Source organism: Seriola dumerili, unplaced genomic scaffold (genome assembly GCF_002260705.1).
Source record: "Seriola dumerili isolate Sdu_G_001 unplaced genomic scaffold, Sdu_1.0 BDQW01000017.1, whole genome shotgun sequence".
Classification (NCBI taxonomy): domain Eukaryota; kingdom Metazoa; phylum Chordata; class Actinopteri; order Carangiformes; family Carangidae; genus Seriola; species Seriola dumerili.
In genome coordinates this window covers 5808120-5830110 of record NW_019174272.1, presented here as the reverse complement: position 1 = coordinate 5830110, position 21991 = coordinate 5808120, and the positions used below count along the sequence as shown (strand labels likewise).

General features: G+C 41.5%; 1 protein-coding gene across 2 annotated transcripts; it reads left to right on the top strand.

Moving 5' to 3' along the window:
* Positions 1-1129: 1129 nt before the first annotated feature.
* On the top strand, positions 1130-17939 carry LOC111229137 (transient receptor potential cation channel subfamily M member 6-like). 2 transcript variants are annotated; one of them, XM_022755335.1, is made up of 40 exons: positions 1130-1264; positions 1401-1480; positions 1696-1734; positions 2314-2503; positions 2833-3046; positions 3379-3503; positions 3608-3779; positions 3935-4109; positions 4240-4363; positions 4451-4523; positions 4848-4948; positions 5067-5201; positions 5821-5874; positions 6099-6233; positions 6350-6469; positions 6965-7236; positions 7508-7736; positions 8050-8196; positions 8315-8470; positions 9288-9416; positions 9613-9864; positions 9957-10131; positions 10752-10866; positions 10967-11163; positions 11287-11419; positions 11969-12407; positions 12654-13347; positions 13625-13722; positions 14580-14682; positions 14956-15002; positions 15128-15186; positions 15306-15331; positions 15437-15487; positions 15644-15709; positions 15821-16119; positions 16264-16346; positions 16422-16627; positions 16749-16800; positions 16938-17050; positions 17821-17939. In XM_022755335.1, exons 1-40 carry the CDS (start codon positions 1247-1249, stop codon positions 17913-17915), a joined length of 5991 nt encoding a protein of 1996 aa, XP_022611056.1. In that variant the 5' UTR covers positions 1130-1246; the 3' UTR covers positions 17916-17939. The 2 variants fall into 2 exon arrangements, 1 of the variants encoding a protein (XP_022611056.1); XR_002665398.1 differs by lacking the exons at positions 4848-4948; positions 6099-6233; positions 6350-6469; ... (23 more) ...; positions 16938-17050; positions 17821-17939.
* The last annotated feature ends 4052 nt before the right edge of the window (positions 17940-21991 follow it).

The window sequence follows — 21991 nt, the reverse complement described above, 5'->3', positions numbered from 1 at the left end:
CATATTAAACGCTACACGCCTTTAACTCCAGTGTACAGCCATGGTAAGTTATGTGTAACTAATCCTTCTATTAGAGGCCAGCTTGTGTCCAGCGAGTGTGGACAAAAGGTTCAGCTATTCGTGAGAGTTTGAAAACTTGACGCTATTTATTACTTATTAGCTCTTAGCATACAGCTAATGTTAGCAAAGTTTCGTTTTGATTTAAATGTTAGCTAAGACTGGACTTTGTGTTTAATATCGTCTCCAGCATCTAGTTAAAATTAATAATATATCATTTATACGGTATACTGTTTAGCTACATTTCAACTTAATTGGATAATAATTAGTTGTGACTTTATGGTGGTCTTATCGTTTTGTTAACTTATGTTGCTCAGGGTAAACACTTAGCATAACTAACTGAGTACAACTTTTGGATACTGGTACTTTTACTGTGTATTTACATTTTTTGAAACTCCACAGCATCTCGGAGGAAAACATTGTTAGCTTTAGATAGTCAGCTCCTTATCTGATGGTAATCTTAAAATATAGTGCACGGCATCTGTCTTAGTTATCATAAACACCAGTGATCCTGATGTGAAGTTGCTCCTGAATGGTCACAGACATAACGTATACAATCAAATATTTTGTTTAAATGGTTATCAAGGATGCTAATAGTGGACGTCTCAGGCAGAGCAGCTTCATTTGTTTGCCCACATCTTAAATTATATTGCCATAAATCAGCATAACTAACTATATTTAAAACTACCATATTGGTATATGACCTTTTAAGTGGTGCTATAACTGATTTGTGTTTCATTTCTTAGTCATGTGGCAGCTCTAAAATTGCAGCTGTGGCACGTGGTAAACTAGTGAGGTTTATTGTCTATGAAGAAATGCATTCAGCTACACTTCAGAGCCCTGTTTAGTGTTTACACAGTCCTACCCAGGGAGGGCGTGCACCAGCCCCCGACCATGTGTACTAATCTCCGGAAGGGGATGTGTGTATGTTTCCTACCAACAATATTCTTCTCAGCAAGGCCATTGTTGAATTTGGATGGGAAACGGAGCACAGGAGCAGGACAGACCTTGAAAGACCAGGGAAAGCATAAAGAAAGGACTTCTGTGAAGCTGAATGAGAGGCTGACTGTTAGATCTCACATCCCGTCAGTGTTTTTAAGAGTGCAGTTCAGGTTTCTATGACGGGGAGGGACATACGATTACTTCCCTGTGGGACCAGCATCCAGGCTGCTGGCGGCAGTGTAATGAAATGAGCTTCACTGAAAAGGTCACTGATTACATTTTTTCCGGAAACAATGCGTTTTCTTGCTGGAGGATGGATTTGACAATAAAGCTGAGAATATATTACTTAGCTGCTCCAGGATATGTATACTGTAAGTAATCCTTTACTCTTCTTATTTCAGTCACGAAAGTCTTGGATTGAGGAAACCTTCTGCAAGAGAGAGTGTGTGAAGTTTATCCCTTCCTCTCGGGACCTACACAGGTAAAGTGGACTTACACAGGTAAACTTGAATCATTAAAGAGTTTTAAAAAAAGATATCTACAGTACAAGATTTTATGATTCTCAGAAGAACAACTGGTTTGTTACGGGAAACAACATATTTCTGAGAACAGAACTATTTGGCACTCAGCCCTTCCTTCCAGGAATAGGGGCCATGTGGATTCTTTGATAATATGTTATTTCCTGTTTTTTTCCAGATGTATTCCAGTATGTCAAGTATGCCAAAGCCTGATCAGGTATACATTTATGAATTATGCGTTTGTATGTGTCTTGATCCTCAAACCCTGACATACCCCCCTAATGACCCTCTCCCCTTTTCAAATGAAGCTCTTGTTTTCTATTGTGTGGATTTTTGTTCTGTTTTTGTGTGTCACTTTTTCCACCCACACCCTTTATTTCAACATTTCTGTTAATCATATGAAAGTTAGTAAGTATCAACAGCATAGAAGATCTATGAATGAGTGAGAGATGTATTTAATTCTGTTGGCTGTAAAATGATGAACACAACCAAACACAGAGAATTAGACCCAAGGACAAAGAGAGGTGAAGAGGAAGGGAGGGAAACAGGAAAAAGCGAGGGATTGTTGCAGCCTGGCCAGGGGAGGTCACAGGCCTGTCAGGTGAATTATACCCAACAACCTTCCATTGATTTTGAGATGCTTTACAGAACATACACCAACAGTTTTTTTTAGCTTAAAAGGGTCAGAAAGAATAAAGCAATTTAGAGTTAGGGTTAGGATGAATGATGTTTATATTTCTATGTTTCGCTTTCCACCTGCTAGCTATGATCAGTTACCTATATTTGCATTGGCCAGATGTTGTTGTGGCCGCCTGATGGGGGAGCACTCTTGGCGAGAGTCGCTTCCTCCCACATCCCTCTGTCCTGGTCCTGGACAGGACATGGAAGAGGACTGGTCCATAGAGCTCCATACCAAAGCCAGTCCCACCAACGCTTATGGGACCATAGACTTTCAAGATACTGCCACACGCGTCTGTCGAGCCAAGGTCTGTGAATCTACAAACTGTCTGTGTGTTTCTAGGCCAAAAAAATAAATTAACTTAAAAATGTAGATAACTCCTATTTTTTGACAAAGTATTATCCCTAAAATTAAGGTTAATACTCATACTGGAGTGAACAAGACAGGAATCGGGCTTTTGATGGTTGTCTATAAACAAGCTTTGTTTTGCTATGATGTAAGCAGACATTAGCGAGCCGTATGAAAGCAAAGATACCATCTGTTTTAACCAGTAGTGGCAAAACAATCACTAGCAGTACCTGAGAAAAGCACAAAGAGCCTTTCAGTCACAAACTGTTCCACTTGTTTCCTCTCCAGTATGTTCGTGTGGCTGTGGACTCAAAGGCAGAGGTACTGCTCCAACTGATGCTGAAGGAATGGCAGATGGAGAGACCCAAGCTGCTGCTGACTGTCCAGGGAGGCTCAGAAAACTTCACCCTGCCTCCTAAAGTCAAGCAGGCCTTCAGCAAAGGGCTGATCACTGCTGCCCTCAGCACAGGGGCATGGATACTCACTGATGGCATTAATACAGGTAAGTGTTACAAATTGTGTGAGTCAGTATTTCTTATTGCTCTCAAATGACACTGGATCTTGGGCCACTGTCTTATATGTACTCACATTACCAGCATGGCAGCTTAAAGGTAGGATGAGGCTCAGTATAATCAGTGTTGGTCCTGGTGTGAAACATCAGTCCATCGCTCTCAGTGTCCCTCGGTCTGATCTTTTGTGTCCATTAGTTTGCTGTTTGATTATTATGCAGCAAGGTGGTGTGTTTGATGCCTGTCTTGAGTCAGCACAACTCTTTACTATACTGTTGAATTGTATATTTGCTGTGCATTCAGCTGCTCTTTGCATACTCTCTAGGTGTGTCTAAGTATGTGGGCGAAGCAGTGAAAACATTCGGGGGCCACAACCTGAGGAAGAGGAACACAGTCGGCATCACCCCGTGGGGTGTGATTGAAAACAACATGGACCTTATCGGCAGGGATGTAAGTATTAAAATTTTTGACGCCAAAACATATTCTAATTCATTGTTTTATGATGATTGACTCCTGGTTGGCACTTGATGTGACTGTCACTCAAAATGATTCAGCTGTTCAGGCCTTACCAGCCACTGGGGAACCCTTTGAGTAAGAGAGCCTGTCTCAATGGTTTCCACTCCCACTTTCTATTGGTGGATGATGGTACGCTGGGAAAACATGGCTGCCAGCAAGGCCTCAGGAGGAAGCTGGAGAAACACATCCAACTACAGAAAATACACCCTCGTGAGTCAATGTGTGTATGTGTGTGTGTGTGTGTGTGTGTGTGTGTGTGTGTGTGTGTGTGTGTGTGTGTGTGTGTGTGTGTGTGTGTGTGTGTGTGTGTGTTATTGTGTAATACATACAGGAAGTGAGAAACCCACTCCTCTCCTCCTCTGTAGGACTGAATCAGGGAGTGCCTGTGGTGTGTGTGGTGGTGGAGGGAGGCCCTGCTGTCGTGTCCACAGTGTTGGACTATGTTAGCAATGTGCCCCCTGTGCCGGTGTTAGTGTTCGAGGGCTCGGGCAGGGCTGCTGACCTGCTCGCCTTCTTACACAAGCAGACTGCTGTTGACAGGTATTCATGCTCACGTCAGTGTATCTACAGTAGAACGTCTAATGGATCCTCCTAACTGTGTAAAGTGGAACTACATTTTTTGTATATAATTTGTATATAATATAACCTACACATTCACTGGATTTTTTAGACAGCTGGATGAAGACATTAAGGAGGACTTCCTCATCAAGATTGGAGATGTGTTTGGGGTCGACAGAGCAGAGGCCTCTCACCTCTACAGTCTCCTCCTGCAGTGTATGGATCACAGACAGTCTGTAAGTAAAACACCATTTGGGACTGTGCGTGTTGTGACTTGACACATGGACTACTGACTACTCACTCAATATGTCTTTGCACAACAGATAACCATCTTTGACTCAGAGTCAGAGGACCAGATGACACCTGATGCAGCCATCTTGACAGCTACTCTTAAGGGTAATCATTTTCCTCCTCTTGGTTTGACGATAGACATTTTGACACGTCATTGCAGGAAAACTCACACACACGTGTAATTGATAACATTAACAATTGCTGCATTCTTTGTACATTGACCAGTTCCAGGCTTGGTTTTGTGCAGACTGGCTCAACAACATGACTTACTGGTGTACCTGAAGTAAACAACAATCATTAACCTGGACTAATGATTGGGCTTTTACTTCTATGATAAGTCAAAATGTCAGCCTCGAAAAATGTGTTTTTTACCATAGGCATGCAGAGATATAAGTTCTGTTGTTTTTTTGTTTTCTGTATGGTGAACAGGCACCAAGGCCAGTCCTGCAGAGCAGCTGAGTATGGCTCTTGTCTGGGACAGGGCTGACATTGCACAAAAAGACGTCCTGGTGTATGGACAGCACTGGCAGGTGTGACTGACTGTGGTCTAATTACATGCCATTGTTGCACATGAGGAATGTTGTACATTCTCAGGTTGTTTTGTTGTGGGATCAGACTGATTGTCCTCATTTCATGTGCTGTATCTAGGTGGGTTCCTTGGAGCAAGCCATGCTGGATGCTCTGGTGATGGACCGCGACAGTTTTGTCAAACTGCTGATTGACAATGGCATGACTATGAGTCGCTTCCTCACGGTGGATCGCCTCGAGGAGCTCTACAACACAGTTATTATTATATATTTAATTATCTTCCTCTAATTTCTATCACTTTCTCCTTTGCAACTTTATTAAAAGATTTTTTTTCAGAAAATACCTTCACCCCACAGTACATTTGTTTGTCTTGCTGTGCTATTTCTTCTTTTGTTTTTCCTTGGCTCTCACTTTGCTGTACAAGGAGAAGGAAATCAAATCTTTTGTTTGTGGCTCTTGAAGCACAAATTCCAAAACTGTGGCTTTGATTGAAATCACAATAATGCACTGTAAGTGTTTTGCACCATTATTCTCTGTGTTTTGTGGTCAATTGCATCCAGGGTATTTTTCCAGTTGTTGTTTTAGGATCCTTCTGAGATCACAAAACTGTTTGTCATCACTACAATCACTCTTGGCTTTCTTCACGCTGCCTTTATCTTTTGTGTATTAAATCCTATTTACTTATTCATAACTCTGGAATAATAAGTCCCTCTAAGAAACAAGCTACTGATCCCAGAGCTGCTTCCATACATGCAATATGCAACTGTGTTAAAAAGTAACCAGTATGTTTTTTTTTTTTTGCTTTGATTTTGTAGTTTTATTTTCTGTTTACTTGTCTCTCTCTCTGAATAATAATGCAAATTTCTCTCCACAGCCACATGGGCAGACGGATCGTTTCCTGCACCACCTTGTTGAAGATGTGAAACAGGTAAGTGAGGATGAGAAAGGATATAATCATATAAATATTAAGTTACACCACGAGGAGCCCCGCTCACCTAGACATTATAAGCTTTTACACAGGATATTGAGTTGAGGTGAATTTATGTGCTATATAGGCATATGTAGATATGTACTGATAACTGTAGCAGACATGTATATCTGTATAGTATATGTGTATTTAATGTATCTGTGTGTGTATGTGTGTGAGAGTAGACTTCTCTCCCCACAGGTTACCGTCTTTCTCTCATTGACATCGGCCTGGTGATAGAGTATCTCATAGGAGGAGCGTACCGCAGCACTTACACACGCAAACACTTCAGAGCTGCCTACAGCCGCCTGCAGGATAAAGTGAGCGTTCATAGTTAGAACTTTTTTCTTTTTTTTTTTTTTTCTTGTGTTTATTAATTGTAATTGTTCTTGAATTTCCCTGGCACATAATGCACTGGCCTCATTATTGTTTATAGGAGGGTAGACGGAACAGCTCCACCTTCTTGTCTAAAAGGAGACGGGGATTAATACCAAACACTTCAAGGAGTCTGCAGGACCTGCATTTCTTTAGAACTGCTCAGCCCTACAAACGCAAGGTTGGTGGGGTGTTTATTTCAGTATGGGATGGTTTTTTTTAAGTCACTCAAACCTATACTTCAACATTTGACCTTTGTGTATATATTATATATATATATTTGCACTACATTTATACTTTGTGTTTTTGAGAAATCCTCTTCATTCATTGATTTGGATCCCCATTAGCTAAGCCATAAGCTATCTTAAACATCTTAAAACTAGCCTTTTATAAACATCTTATTTTTTCAATTCAATTCTGTTCAGTTTTATTTATACACCTCCAAATCATAACAGACGTTATCTTCGGACATTTTGCATATTGACCAGGTCTACTGTGTACTGAAAGAGCACTTTATTTTTACATTGTAGCCTGTGTGTTATCCTGCCTATCTGTTTGCTTTTTTGTCCCTTTGCCCTTTTTGCTCTCTTTTTTCTCTTTTTTTTTGACCTTTCCCGTTCTTTATTTCCATTCCCTTGCCTATTCTTTTGCCCACACCTCAAACTTTCCCATCTAGGAGCAAGATGCGTCACCCGGGAGCAGTCGAGAGATCACGCTGAGCATCGGCCTTGGTGATTCTCCGCCTCTGGTTTCCTTCAACTTCAACGACCTGTTTGTCTGGGCGGTGCTTCAGCAGCGGCAGCAGATGGCACTGTTCCTGTGGCAACATGGCGAGGAAGCACTGGCACGTGCTGCAGTAGCCTGCAAGCTTTACCGCTCCATGGCCTTCGAGGCACGACAGAGTAGCATGGACGACAACATCGCAGATCGATTCAAGTCATATTCACTGTAAGTGTATACTGTGTGTGTGTTTGTAGTAGCGTGATTTAAGACCCAGTCAGTATTTATGACCATTTAAATTACAGTCCATCTTTTTCTCGTGTAGTGTGAGTCTGTGTATTAAAAGTAACAGCAGACTCGGTCCTGCGTTTTGAATTTTGTGGTGGGTTTTTGTTGTATGTTCATAAATATCCTTTTAAGTTGTTCTGGACTTTATGCAGGTCTTTGTATGAAAACCCGCATACAGTATGATTGCATGTCTCCTGCCTCTGTGTCTCAGTGAGTTTGGTCAGCTGGCGGTGGATGTGTTAGACTGTGCATTTCGTCAGAACGAGCAGATGGCCATGAAGCTGTTGACTTCAGAGATGGAGGCATGGAGCCACTTCACCTGTCTGCAGATGGCTGTCTCCTCATGTCACAGACCATTCGTCTCACACTCCTGCACCCAGACCCTCCTCACAGATCTCTGGACCGGTCCGCTCAACATGAGAAAAAACTCCTGCTTGAAGGTGAACATTGTAAATATTGTAAGAGTTCAAAATCAAATGAACTGGATGAAATTCATATCATGTTTATATTTATTACGCCTGTAAGTTTGTCTCTGATTGTAAGTGTCATCTTGTGTTAGTTAATGATTTATTTGCACTGACATATAATAAACATAATTCTGAGTGGGCACTCCGAGCGTCACCTTCACGATACAATACTTGATTTGATTCTGTGTTGAGTTACAAGAATATTGATTAATTCATGTAATGTTTCCTGATGTTTCTGGACAGTTGTGCAAGCTCACATAACACACTTGTTATCTCTTTCTTTCAGATAATTTTGAGCCTTCTTCTGCCCCCTGCCATCTTGCTACTTGAGTTTAAAAGCAAAGCTGAAATGTGCCATGTACCACAGTCCCATGAGGCAGTACTGTTTGGACTTGACTCTGTGAAGCCAGCCCACGAGGGAACTGATCACACGGTAAAGTGTTGCCAGTAGTGCGTTTAACCAGCACTGTATTCAAACTGGAGCCAGAATCCTAATAGCCTTAGTACTGTACTTCTCTCGTCTCCTGGCTTACGCTACTCTGCTCTCACAGGGCAGTCAGGATGCCGAGCAAGGCCTGTCTTCTCATAACAAAAGTCTCGGTCCTGTGTCAGAAACGTTGTCCTCTATGAGTACGCAATGTCTTTCCTGGATCAAAAGACTCTATGAATTCTACACAGCTCCTGTTGTCAAGTTCTGGTTTCACACGGTAGGTGGAGTTTGTGTTGATATACTTGCGAATGAATGTAAAATATATTTCTCTTCCTGAAAACAGCCAGGTCCAGAGGCATTATGTTTTTGGGTTGTCTGTCCATCCCATTCTCGTGAACGTGATATCTCAGTAACGCCTTGACGGAACTTCTTAAAATTTGGCACACACGTCCACTTGGACTCAAGGATGAATTGATTAGATTTTGGTGGTCAAAGTGCAAAGGTCAAGGTCATGGTGACTTCAAAACAGGGTTTTGGCCTCTTGAATGTGATATCTAAAGACCACCTTGAGGGAATTTGTTTAGATTTGGCACAAGCAATCGCTTGGACTCAAAGATGAACTGATTCGATTTTGTTGGGTAAAAGTCAAAGTTCAAGGTCACAGTGACCTCATGTTCTTGTGAAATCAATATATCAGGAATACCCTGAGGGAATTTCATCACATTTGATGTAAACATTCTCTTCAACTCAAGGACAAACTGATTAGAATTTGGTGGTCAAAGGTCAAGGTCACTGTGACCTCACAAAATATGTTTCTGGCCATAACTCACAAATTCATTCACTTACTAACACAATTACATACACAATGTCTATAAGGATAAATGAAGTGATGACATTTTATATCCAAATAGTCAGAGGTCATAATGTTCTCCAAAAACACCTCTGGCTATTATTCTCTAACCCGGGGGGGGGGGGGGACTGCAACTTGGCTGGTTGGCAGAGGCATACAACCCCAAAGCGGTACTTTTAGTTTAATGTATATTTTTCATGTCTCTCTCCTAATTTATTTATTTTTGGCTCTGTCTCCATTTTAGATTTTCTACTTGGCCTTTCTGATGATGTTCTCCTACGTTGTCCTGGTGAAGATGGGCGATCAGCCCAGTGTTCAGGAGTGGCTGGTCATAGCGTACATTCTGTCCACTGCAGTGGAAAAAACCAGAGAGGTGAGAGAGCCAGTAGACACTGTACATTTGTGTGTGCATTTCTGATCCATTATCTACAGAAAGCATCACTACAAAAGTGTTGATATTGTTGACGATACAATAAAAGTAGTTAAGTACATAATACAATACAAAAGGATCTTGTTTGATAGCAGTATAGCTTAATGCTCTATAACAAAAATATATACCTCTTAATTAGGTGCTAATGTCTAAGCCAAGGAAGCTGAGCCACAAGCTGAAGATTTGGTTCTCAGAGTACTGGAACATGTCAGATTTCGTTGCCATCCTGCTCTTCCTGGCTGGACTGGCAATGCGCTGGCATGTTGGTCCCTACCGGACGGCAGGGCGCATCGCTTACTGTCTGGACATCATCTTCTGGTTTGTCAGGGTGACAGATCTGCTGGCTGTCAATCAGCATGCTGGTCCTTACCTCACCATGATCACTAAGATGGTGAGTAGAGACTGGAAACTACTTGTTGGAGTGGAAGAAAGTGGAGAATCCTTTTTTAGTCACCCCACTTTCCTCTCTATGTGTCTGCCCAGACCAGTAACATGTTCTTCATCGTGGTGATGATGGCAATAGTTCTGCTGAGCTTTGGGGTCTCCAGGAAGGCCATCCTGTCACCAGATGAGGAGCCGTCCTGGAGCCTGGCTCGAGACGTTGTCTTCCAGCCCTACTGGATGATCTATGGAGAGGTCTACGCAACAGAGATAGATCGTTAGTGGTTTAACAGAAAACACTTGATACTTATTAACCAGCTTTTAACTGTGACAGCTTTGGTGTTGCCTTAAGTTTCTTAGCTTAGCTGCAAAGTGAATCTGCCACATGTGGTTCGTTACATGAGAGGACACATACAGATCAGATGATGTAAGACTTTGTTTAAGCAAAGTGAATCATGGTACTGGAGTGTCACCTCATTTCAAGTGATGCTTACTTGGCTCAACTTTGTATTACAATGTGTTTTATCAATTGCAGGCTAAAGGTGAATGCGTGTGTTATCCTTATTGTTTCAGCACTTGATCTAATGCAGAAGTTGATACTGCATGCATACATCATGTACATGCATACATGTAGATGCAAAGGGACGGAAAATTTAAACAAAAACTCTTGGTATAAGTCCAAGTTAATCCTTCTTCTTTTTTTGAGGCTCTGTCTTTGAGACCTGCACATCATGTGCCAAAGCATTCCCTCAATCAAAATTCAGAAAGACATGTTCAGAAAAATCTTCTACATTGTGACTCAAAAACAACCCTTGACATTTTACAGTGTATTCCCACTGTTAATGATGTGATTGAGTGCCACCAGTGTAAAGTCTGTGTGTTTGTGTGTGTTGACAGAATGTGACGGTGGTAAACCATGTCCTCCTGCTTCATTTCTCACGCCATTCCTCCAGGCTGTCTATATGTTCTTCCAGTATATCATCATGGTCAACATTCTTATTGCATTTTTTAAGTAAGTCTGTTCATTAAAAAAAAATCTAATGAAGTTTTTACCGTAGAGGACCCCCCAGTAAAGAGTACTTTTATTGAACTGAATGTTGTCTTCCCAACAGCAACATCTACTTTGACATGGCATCAACATCCAATAAACTGTGGAAGTACAATCGTTATCGCTACATAATGACGTATCAGGAGAGGCCATGGCTGCCTCCGCCCCTTATCCTCCTTAGTCACATGGCCCTGGGTTTGACAGCCGTCTACAGGAGATATAGTGGAGATGCTGAGCGGGAGGAGAGAGGCTCTGGACTTAGTGAGTACCACAGTTTGTGTGGATAGAAAGATAATTCAGCAGTTGTCTGTACACGTCATACAAGTCAGTTCACAGCACGTCTAGTGATTAAGTCGCTTCTCCTGCCTTACATGTCTTTACCAGAGCTCTACTTGGGCCCTGAGGATTGTAAAAAGCTCCATGAGTTTGAGGAGAAATGTGTACAGGCCTACTTCCATGAGAAGAGTGAAAGTCTCCACGGCAGTCAAATTCACAGGATCAGAGCCACAGCTGAGAGGTTGGTTTGATATTGTGATCGATTCGTATAAACCAGGAGTGTGGGATGTGGAATTAAAGTGTTTGTGTTATCAGATAGGATGACTTGTGTTCCCACTGCACCAGAACCGGTTCCCTTCTCCTGAAAATCACCATTGCTAGCTACTTACTGGTCTTATACGTTTGTTTCACTTGGATCCTTGCACAGGGCACAGGGATATCAATAATATCTTATATAAACAGTGAGCCTGAATAGAAATGTGAAGTACCAGTGGCTCTATACAGTATAATGTAGATAAGAAGAATGTTTTAAAAACTAAAGACATGCATGTGTGCTGTTGCCCTGTACAAGTTAGTTATGTGTAGTGAAGTAAAGTATAGTTCTTATAGTAAGTGGAAGGTCAAACACCTGCGTTCAATGCCAAAACCAACACATACTTGCTACTGTAACCTTGTGGCATCAGTATGAGCTTATAGTAGACTGTGTTGAATGTTTTTTGTCAGCTGTGAGATAATTATTAAAAGGAAAAAACATGTTTGAACAGTATGAATGTCTTTTTTTCCCCTCTAGAGCAGAAGAGATGCGCATGGTGGTGGGGGAAGTCTCAGAGAGGGTCAACTTCATTCAGGACAGCATGTCAGAGTTGGACTGTCAGCTGGGTCAACTCCAGGACCTTTCGGTGCAGGCCGTGGACACTCTCACGCTGCTCTCTGCCTCTGACAGCCTTCAACTGGAGGAGGCGCGCCTGGCCCAGTGTCGACCCCTCACGGCTTCCCGGCACATCCTTCCTCACAGCTGGACCCTCCTGCACAGAAATGGAGCAGACTCTGAGGTGCTTAGTATGCGACGGTTAATGGCAAAGTCATGTAAAAGTACTCCACCTTCTTTGCTGAAGGGCTATACTCTGGCGACGAGCAGACTGGCATCACAGGAGTGCAATGTCGGAGCCAGGGGGAGCAGGGGAGGAAGACAAGAACACGCTGAGGAGGGAGAGGAAAGAGGAAAGGAGGTACTTACTGTTTTCTATTCATAATAACACTGTTGTAGGAAGTGAAAGAAAATGAAGCATGAAAATGTTGCATACCTGACCTCAACCTTTGAGGTGAGCCAAGACAAAAGAGAATTTCCTTACATGGACTGTAAAGAATCATAATTTTGATACCAAGCATTGTCATCAGGGCTTTAGAACAATAAAACTACCACATAAAATGTATAACTTTACAGTTTTAAATATTAACACATATCTTTCTCCCAGGATTCACAGTCTGCCACTGCTGACCACCCCATTGAGAAGTTGCTGGGAGCTTCTCGACCTGTGTCCCACCCTTCCCTCTCTCACTTTCATGGAGTTCATCTCGGTCTCATGTGTGATTCCTGTGGACCGTCCTGCAGTGCGTCTCCTCTTCCTCCCAGAGGCTTGGAGTCACCACATCATAAACTCTGGACATGTGACCCGTACCTGTATCCCAGTCAGGAGGAGACTTCCATGGAAGAGGAGGAGGAGGGAGGAGAAGAGGAGGAGGAAGAAGAAGATGAAGAAGAGGAGGAAGAGCAAGAAGGGGAAAGGACACAGGAACAGCTGTCGGACATAGCAGTATCCAGAGCTTCTAGCAATGCTCTCCTTCTGTCTGACCCTCGAGACATCTCTGAGGGTTTGGTTAATCCTGCCTTTTCTCAGGACAATAGCCAACCAGGTTCTCGCTCCAGATCTTCCAGCCAGTGGGTAAGACCTGTGAAATCCCCCAGGTGGGCATGTCTGTCCAGAGACCGTCCCTACGGCTACTGCAGGTCTCTGTCATCCAGCGTGGAAAATATGACTTTCTCTGGGGCAACTCTCAGTCCAACGAGGGGATCATTTCCCTCTCTGAATGAAGCAATGAACAAAGAGAGTTTGTCCAGTGGGAGGGGCTTCAAGGACGACACATCGCTACAGTGCTTCAAGAGCAGAGGTATTGTTTAAACTTGTAATTCAGATGTTAGAAAACATAACTATATATCACAAGTTAATGGTTAAAGACAACAGAATATGCATTTACGCTTCTCCACACGCCAATCAATATAAGAATTTGTCATTTATAAAAGACACAGATTATTATAATATTATAATTATTCAGATATGTAGCATTCCTTATCTCTGTGTCTTGTCCCTGATGATAATAGAAAAACAAGCTTGTTACTAATTAATGACTAAAAAACTACTAATGACTTGTGTCTTTATGTCTTCAGAGTGGTCTAAGTCCTCTGACTTCACTCAAGTCTTGGACAGCAGAGGCAAAACCCAGACCCGGAAGACAGTGAAGATACAAGAGAGCAGTCCAGACACTGTAATGTGACACAGCGCATACTGTTGAGATTTTCATTCTTGACAACTGAAATTTTACCATAAAGGTTCAGTAAGGCACTGAACATTACATGGGTCATAATAAGGTCACTGATAAGGTTACATCATTGGTCAGTCGGCTGAGTTTTGGAGTTTCCCCATTGGTTGTTGCTCTTTGAAAAATGATTTGACACGAAAAAGCAATGTTGACAACTGAGTGCCGTTGTTGCTAGATTAACTGTCTTTTCAGACCCCTTCAGTGACTTTTTTTCAAAAAAGCACACAGCCACAAATCTAGTGACTTTTCTAGCTTAGCATCTTTCCTCAGTAGAGAGTTTCCAGTATTTTTTCACAAGCGTGAGGTCCGGCTTACCCTCCGCAGGCACACCTCTGTATGCTGACCACATGATGTGAATGAGTTTTTACCTTTCTCTCTGAGAAACATAGAGCCAAAAGCACAGCACAGTCTTTGTCTTGAACTTATGTGAATGGTTATTTTGTCAGAAGACATCATGGTTATAAGATCAGGATTTCAGCAGGAGAGCAGCAGCTTGTTAATGGCTCAGACGTGACTGCTGGTTAACACCTAGTCTTAATGGGCCACGTTACAGTGACTATTTCATACTTGCTCCGTTTTCTGACAATAGAAACAGAAAAACATGTAAATGATTTACTGGGAATTGAGCTGTATTAAAATACTGTATATCTGAGCAGAGAGTTGGAGGGAAACAAACAGACAAAGGGCTGAAACCGGCTGACAGTAGGCAGGATGCAAATAACCTCCAGCCATATACTAGGTATTATACTCTGTGACTCTCCACCTGGCCCTGTTTACATCTCTTTATGTCTTATGGGAAACAGGTAACCATGCAGTCCCATTTATCAGATGCCTGCTGGAGAAGGTGGCGGTGGCTGAGAGGAGAACCTACATGCTGGTCGGCCTCAACCAGCCTCAATCAGCTCAGTAAGGACCATAAACAATCCTATTTAGATTGAGTACCTGCTGTACTGTATCAGTGTATAAAGCTTTCAGCCAGATGGAGATGGAGAAGCAGAGGACAATAAGAGAGCCTGTCCGTTTGTCATACAAGGCCTTTCTGAATTCATTATGCAAACAACTGAATGTATGTAAAGAGACAACAAACAATGGCTTTATAAAATATGCAAAGTAGAAGTTACTTACAGTGTAAATTTTGTTTTGAATATTTGAACATTGGTGATATCAATGTTGTTTCAGATTTTGAACCTATGGACTTTTTTCAGAAGAAAGTGTTTTCCCATCAGGTAAAGCTGTGGCAAATTGTGGCAATATACTGTAGTAATTGTGGAAAGACTAGAAAAACTGAGGAAATATTGAGAGCATATTATGTCATTGAGATCGGTCTGATTATCTTTGCACTGACCTTCAGGATGTGTGGAGCCCCACTCATTCAGCATGGAACAGCTGGGCCAGATCCATGAGCCACAGGTCCGCTTTTCTTTTGTCCTCCCATAATATCAGTGAATTTCAAAACACTGGAAATTTTAATAATAATTTAATAGTAATAATAAAATAATGGAATTTTCTTCTTTATGTCTTTGTTGCAGTTTACAGAGTGGTATTGCCCCTGAAGGTATTTCAGAACTTGCAGTTTGTATATATTTCCTGTAAAATATGTTTATATAGTTCATTTGTTCATTATTGTGACATTAACTTTTAATTCATTTGTTTGCTGCAGCCAAGAGCTCCTCATTCCAGTCCACTGAAAATTTGTATCCGCACTATTCAGGTATTCAAACATATGCAGAAAGTTTGTGTTTTATTAAATCAGTGGCATTTTTGCGACATTTTTGGTGCACTAGATCCCAAAAGCTTTTCCTACCTGGAATTATACTTGTATTTTAGTTCCCAAATAATGTTGACTGTTGTGTCTGTGTGTTAACAGCCATGGAGAGAAACAATCTGATGAGACTGGCTCATACCATCCCCTTCACTCCTGTTTCCATTTTAGGTAACTTCAGTATTTTTTGTTTATTCATTTTGTTTACTTTACAAATATATGTGTCTCATGAATTTCTTTCCTTTCCTTTCCAATGACTTATTTCTTCCTCATTCTCTTCAGGAGGTGAAGAGGTGAGCATCTACTCTCTGGAGGAAGTGCCCTCTGATGCTGACCCTGAATCCAGCGCAGTCTCCTCCTGGTCGTCACGAGGTCTGTCTGCAATGCTGCAGCCCCTCTCCAGTGAGGAGGGCTCTCTGGATGGGGGGCTCCGGCTCGGCTGCAGGGTGTTGTGTACTTGGGCGGAAAGGGAGGTGCTCAGACCTGGTCACGTATATGTGGTCAAAGCCTTCAGGCCAGAGGTGGTCCGTGCCTGGCAGAGGTACTTCCACGGTAGCACGGCACTGCAGCTTTGTTTAAGGGTAAGTGTGAAGTGCACATAGGCAGAGAATTCCTGAATTGTTGCTGATGATATTTCTAGGAGGCGGTGGCAATGCCATTTAATGAAATTGCTCCTATTTAGGTACGTATAGCTTTATATAGCTTTGTGTTTGACATCCCTGAAGGAGATCCAGCAGCAGAGAGCAGCCCAGAAGATGATGCAAGTGTTCAACCAGGTCAAACCCGAAGATATGCACCATTCACCAAGGTTTGTGTGTGTTTTCTCGTGCGTATGTGTGTGTGTGTGATTGTGCATGTAGTAACTGTGTTTTCTATTGACCAGATTTCTTGATGTATCGCTGGTTCTCTGGCATTCAAATGGTCAGTGGCTGACTATTGAAAGAAACATGTCTGGTGACTTCAGGAAGTACAACAACAACACAGGAGAAGAGATCACCCCCTACTGTTCACTGGAAGAAATGCTGCTGGCGTTCTCGCACTGGACCTATGAGTACTCCAGCAGAGAGCTGCTGGTGCTCGATATACAAGGTAGATCCTTGTGTGTGTTTGTGGCAAGCCTGTGTGTGTGTACCAACGTGTGAGTTGTTGAGTGTGTATCTATGTTTTTTCTTTCTTTCTGTATTTGTTCATTTATTTCTGTTCTTGACAGGAGTAGGAGAGGAGCTGACTGATCCAACTGTCATTATGGCTGATGACCACAGGTACAGTGACCATTTATGCATCAAGATTATTGATGAGATCTGGTTTTCAGATTCAAATGATCTCAAATATATATTGCTGAAAGACAGACAACACTTTCCAGTCTTGTCTCTCAATGCCGTCTCTGACCCTGTTGCAGTGGTAGCAGGAGTGAGATGCTCTTTGGTCCTGATAACCTTGGAGATGCTGCCATCAACGGTTTCCTGCAGAAACACTCCTGCAGTGTCTGCTGCCGCAGACTGGGCTTAGAAGGTCGGTAATGTACAAAAGCAGTCTCCGTGAGACAAAGACAACATGCATGTCAGCGTTGTTCATAATACTTGCAGAGTTCTGTATTTGTGCCTAAATGAGTGTGTGACATGTTGATTAGCATTTAAATAGGATTTTCTTTTCTCATAATGTGTTTTTTTTTCTCTTGTGCATGTGTGTATATGCATGTATTCGTATGTCACCTCTGTGTCGTCACTCAGGAGGCCAACATTGGCTCTGAGATAAATCCCCAACAACTTCAAATGAAGACAGCTCATACCAACAGCCAGCTAATTAAGCCACGAATGTTCGTTTATTTCTATAACAACAGTAGTGTTTGAGGCATGGGGGTGGGCCTTGCTTTGTGCGTTGTGCTGCACGGCCTTTGATTACGTATTAATCATTTCTTTGTGCTGGCGATGTGCTGCTGAGACATTAGCTTTGATTAGCTATTAATTAACGTCTCTGGGTAGACATGATACCGGCATCTAGAGGATAACTGCTCGGAAAGAAACTGTGCTCAAAAACAAACAAGCCTAGCAAACAAACACACAAACACAAACATTCAGACACAGTTGTTTTGATATTTCAAAGGTGTGTTGTATTTCCTCTTCCTCTTCTTGTGTCCTCTCCAAGATTTCTCCAACAAATCAAACCAAATTATTCATGCTGGATGCGTGGACTTCCTCCCAGGCCTGTCAGTATTCTCTTTCTTGTGGTAATGACTGTGTTATTGGAGCGACATGTCGCTAACTGATGTTTCTGTTGTTCAGATTTAAGGAAGCATCTGGACAGCTGCAAGAACAGCAGCGAGGCAGAGCCGACGTCGGAGAAAGAAGAACGAGAGGACTATGAAAGCGGGGTGTAACCTCTGACCCAGGAAGTAGGGAAAAAAAAGACACACCCTCACATGTACCAAAACATGTTTGACCAAAGAAACACTATACAAATACTGTGTAGGTGAACTGCGTCACACCTTCTTCCTTCACAGTAGAAACAAGGAGATAGAAGAGCGATATTTCATCATGAGCCATCTATGATTGGACAATACGTTGTAATTTGCACTAAGGATGCTAATATATTTTTTCAATTTATTCAGGAAATACTGTCAGGACGGCAGATGTGTTGCAGAGTATATTTATAAAGAGTTTATTTCTTTATGCTAAAACTCATGAAACAGTATAAGAAACACAGGAGTAACAGATTTCTTGACAATAGTGTAAATGACTATTTTTTGTACTTTTATAAATGTTTTGATATCAAGACAATTACTGTTGGCAATTACATTATGGATTTATTTACCAGGAGAAACTTGTTCCATGTTTGCCTAATATAAAAAGTTAAATGTTATAATCTAACAATGTGTATGCATGAGACACAAAACGAGGCAGAAATGCACCCATAAAATTTCTTTTATTTTTTTTTCTTCCCACAACAAAATGTCTACAAAAGCGATAAAATATAGAATTTAACAAAAATCACTTCAGACCTTCACATTGTATATACATCTCAAAGGAGGACTCACTAAGGGCCCTGCATTGCTCTGAACTTCCACCCAGTCAGATCCATCAAATGTGGGTGTTTGCGGCTCTTTTAAATGCAAATGCATGCATGCACACGCGCACTCTTTCATTCTCGTGTGAAAATGAAAACTGTACAGTAGAGCTCATGGAGTTATAGTAGAGTCAGAGTTCAGAGTCAAGCAGAGTCCCCTCTCACCAAATGAAAAAAGCATAAAATGTAAAAACAGTTTGTCAGTGTAATCAAATACACATTTTCCGTGGAGTTCCCCTTTTTTTTGATTGGTTTCTCAAGTAAACTCACACAGTAAAGCATCTACGCCCCACTCTGCCAATCCCTCGTCTCCTCACTAGCTATGGCACTTTGAAAACAAAAAAAAAAGTCATTTTTTTGTGTTTTTTGTTTTGTTTCGTTTTGTTTTGTTAGTCCTGTGTAAAAGAGGTTCTGTAGCCCAAGCACCTTTTAGGTTTCGGTTACAGAACATTGCTACATTTTGTTTTATTTGCTCTTGCTGGGACGCAAAGACATTCTAAACAATAAATTAACAATTTTCAACACTACTCCAATTGCACGCATGTGTAATGCATCAAGAAAGTTTACAAAGCATTGGTAGAGCAAACATCATCTCACTCTCTCTGTTTCTTTGTCTCTCACACACACACACACACACACACACACACACACTGACACACACACACACAAACACACACACACACGATCACACAGGTTTTCTTAGGAAAGGGAGGAGGAGGTTTGGGTTGGAGTGTATTTGACTAAGTGTAGGAAATGCATTTCAAACCAAGTGTATTAAAAATGTCTGCACAAATTGCCCGAGTTGTCACATAAAATGACGACTGGTTTTACTTGTGCGCTCTGTGATGTCAGTCCGTGTCGATGGAGTGGTAAAGGCGCATGATGCGTTCAGCCCCTCACACTGAACAGGCTACTCCATAACATTCAGAATAGATGACCCTCCCCGCATCGTTCCCTCCCGCTGCAGGTTAAGGGTCTCTGATCTGGTTCAATAAGGCCAGTTCAGAAAAGGGCCGTTCACTGTCTGGTTAAACCAACTCACACATTCAAAGGTTGAGAAAAAAAAAATCATTTCAAATCCAACAACAAATTTTTAAATTGGTTGTGTATAAATAAGAGTATTTTATTTAAAAATTCTTTCAGCTTGTGAAAAAATTTTTTGCTTTGAACTGATTGAATTGACGTAGAATTTGCCCTGAAACCCATCGCCCACCCTGCCAATAACCCCTCCCACGAAACCCACAATATCATGAGAAGAGAAAACACAAATAAGCCCCAAATGTTTCATTGCAATGAAACGTCATGCAAATAGAACAGAACAACAATAGGCTAATAGTAATAGAAGAATAGTAGTCATAATAAGAACAATAATAATAGTAAATAGTAATAAAATAAAAAATAATCTTACAATGCAAACATGACAGTAGTAAATGCCTCCAGTTCTTATTGCTACAGTATCTTACTTACAGTGTTGCGTTGCCACTCGTTCTTGCCAGCACATCCCCTTTCACAACCCCATCCCACCCCTCTGATTCACAGTCTAACAAGGGAAAATAAAAACATCACACACAACAACTTCATATTCAGAGTTGGAATTCACTGTCCCAGGGGTGTTGTGATGGCGCTTGATTCACAGCTTACTAGTGGACTTCCCTCACTGTCCCGAAAGCAGCAAAATAAGCAGTAAACATGAGTGTACAGTGGTGACAAGAGCACACTGACATACAGTGTAAATATATATAGATATATATGTATATGTATATTTTTTTTGTTTTTCTTGTGCTACGTAACAATGCTTGTTATATAGTCTGGGCTCTAAAGAGATTTGGACAGTGAATTCATGCTCTATACACACATACACACAGACACACACTTATCAAAGCCTTGTCTGGGCAGATGCAATTGCAGGCATACATTGACAGCGTACAGTATGCCATTTTTTATCCTAAAAAGTTATTCTTTCATAATTAAATTTTTTGTAAATTTGCAAAAATATTAAACCCTCTTTTAATGCGAACAGAAAAAGAGCTGCTCCCTGAGAGATGCTGTGTAGTGCATCGAGCCTTAATGAGCAAGTGATTGTCTTAAAGAGTCACTGGCCTCTGATCTGGGGTCGGGTCGGGTCGGGTCGGGGGGGTGGAGGGTGGGGGGGAGTGGTTGAAGAAAGGAAACTGTTGCGAATGGATCACTAACACAGCATGGAACAGATAGATGTGAGCAGAACACTAATGTTTAACGTTGCTGTAGACACCGTTTTGCCCATCACATGGAGAAAACGTGCGGAGGGGTGAAAACATTAACGGTTCAAGTGTTTAATGAACGCATAACTGCTGTGACTGTGTCCATGCCTATAGAGATTTAGAGATTTGGCCACTGTGCAATGAATATTTGAAAACATCAGACGAGCTAATGGAGAAATCCACTTTTAGTCATCATAAATAGCACTAAATCTAAGTCCACTAATATAATTGTAGTAATTAAGGCTGAGGTAAGAGTCTAAGTGCCAATTTATCAAACAAGAATTAAGATTTCAAACTGTAAATTTACCACCAGCAGAATCATTTTGTGCTAATATTATGAAGTGGGTCACTTATTTTGGTAAACTTCTCATTTTTTTGTTGTTGTCATAGCTCATTACAGACCTCTTTACAAAACCAATGCATATAGAGCATCTAGTGGCTGAACACAGAACTGCACAAACCTCAACAACGTGTCTGCTCAATGATTGTTCCTTCACCATATAAGATAGGGATAACTGCCAGATGATCACAACACCATGATCAGATAGTTTTAAACGCCCAGTAAAACCAGTGTGATTTTACATAGTGGCCAAATGCAAATCAACATAATGTTAATGTAGAAAAAGTGACCAAAAAAAATGACTGTAGACTGTAATGTCTGTAAGTGCTAATAATTATGGAATGACAAAAAAAAAAAAAAAAAGCAAAAAGTGATTGTCTATCACAGCTTCCTGTATGAATCATTGATGCAATATTGCAGCTTTAAATGCCGTTAAAGATCGCTGGAGGCTGATCAGCATTTCTTCACATCTTTCAGTCAGTGCTCTGTCTTATGTCCTAACCCCAGATCATGTTGTGTCACACTGAAAACACTGCAGAGTCTGTGGTGGAATGAGTGCCATCCATAGAGATGATTGTTAGACAGAATTAATGATGAATCGTCAAATATAGTGCATTCCAGTTAAAACTGCTACCCTGTTCTGAACAGCTGAAGAGGAGGAAAGGAAAGGAGTAACATCAGAAAGGCAGTGTGAAAGTTATTGCTCTTTAGAGAAAAGGGTCCTTCATATTCACAGCCCGGAGTGATTGACATCCATGGACTGGATTGTGCAAATAGTAATTGGAGGGATGAGGGCATACAGCGCTCATA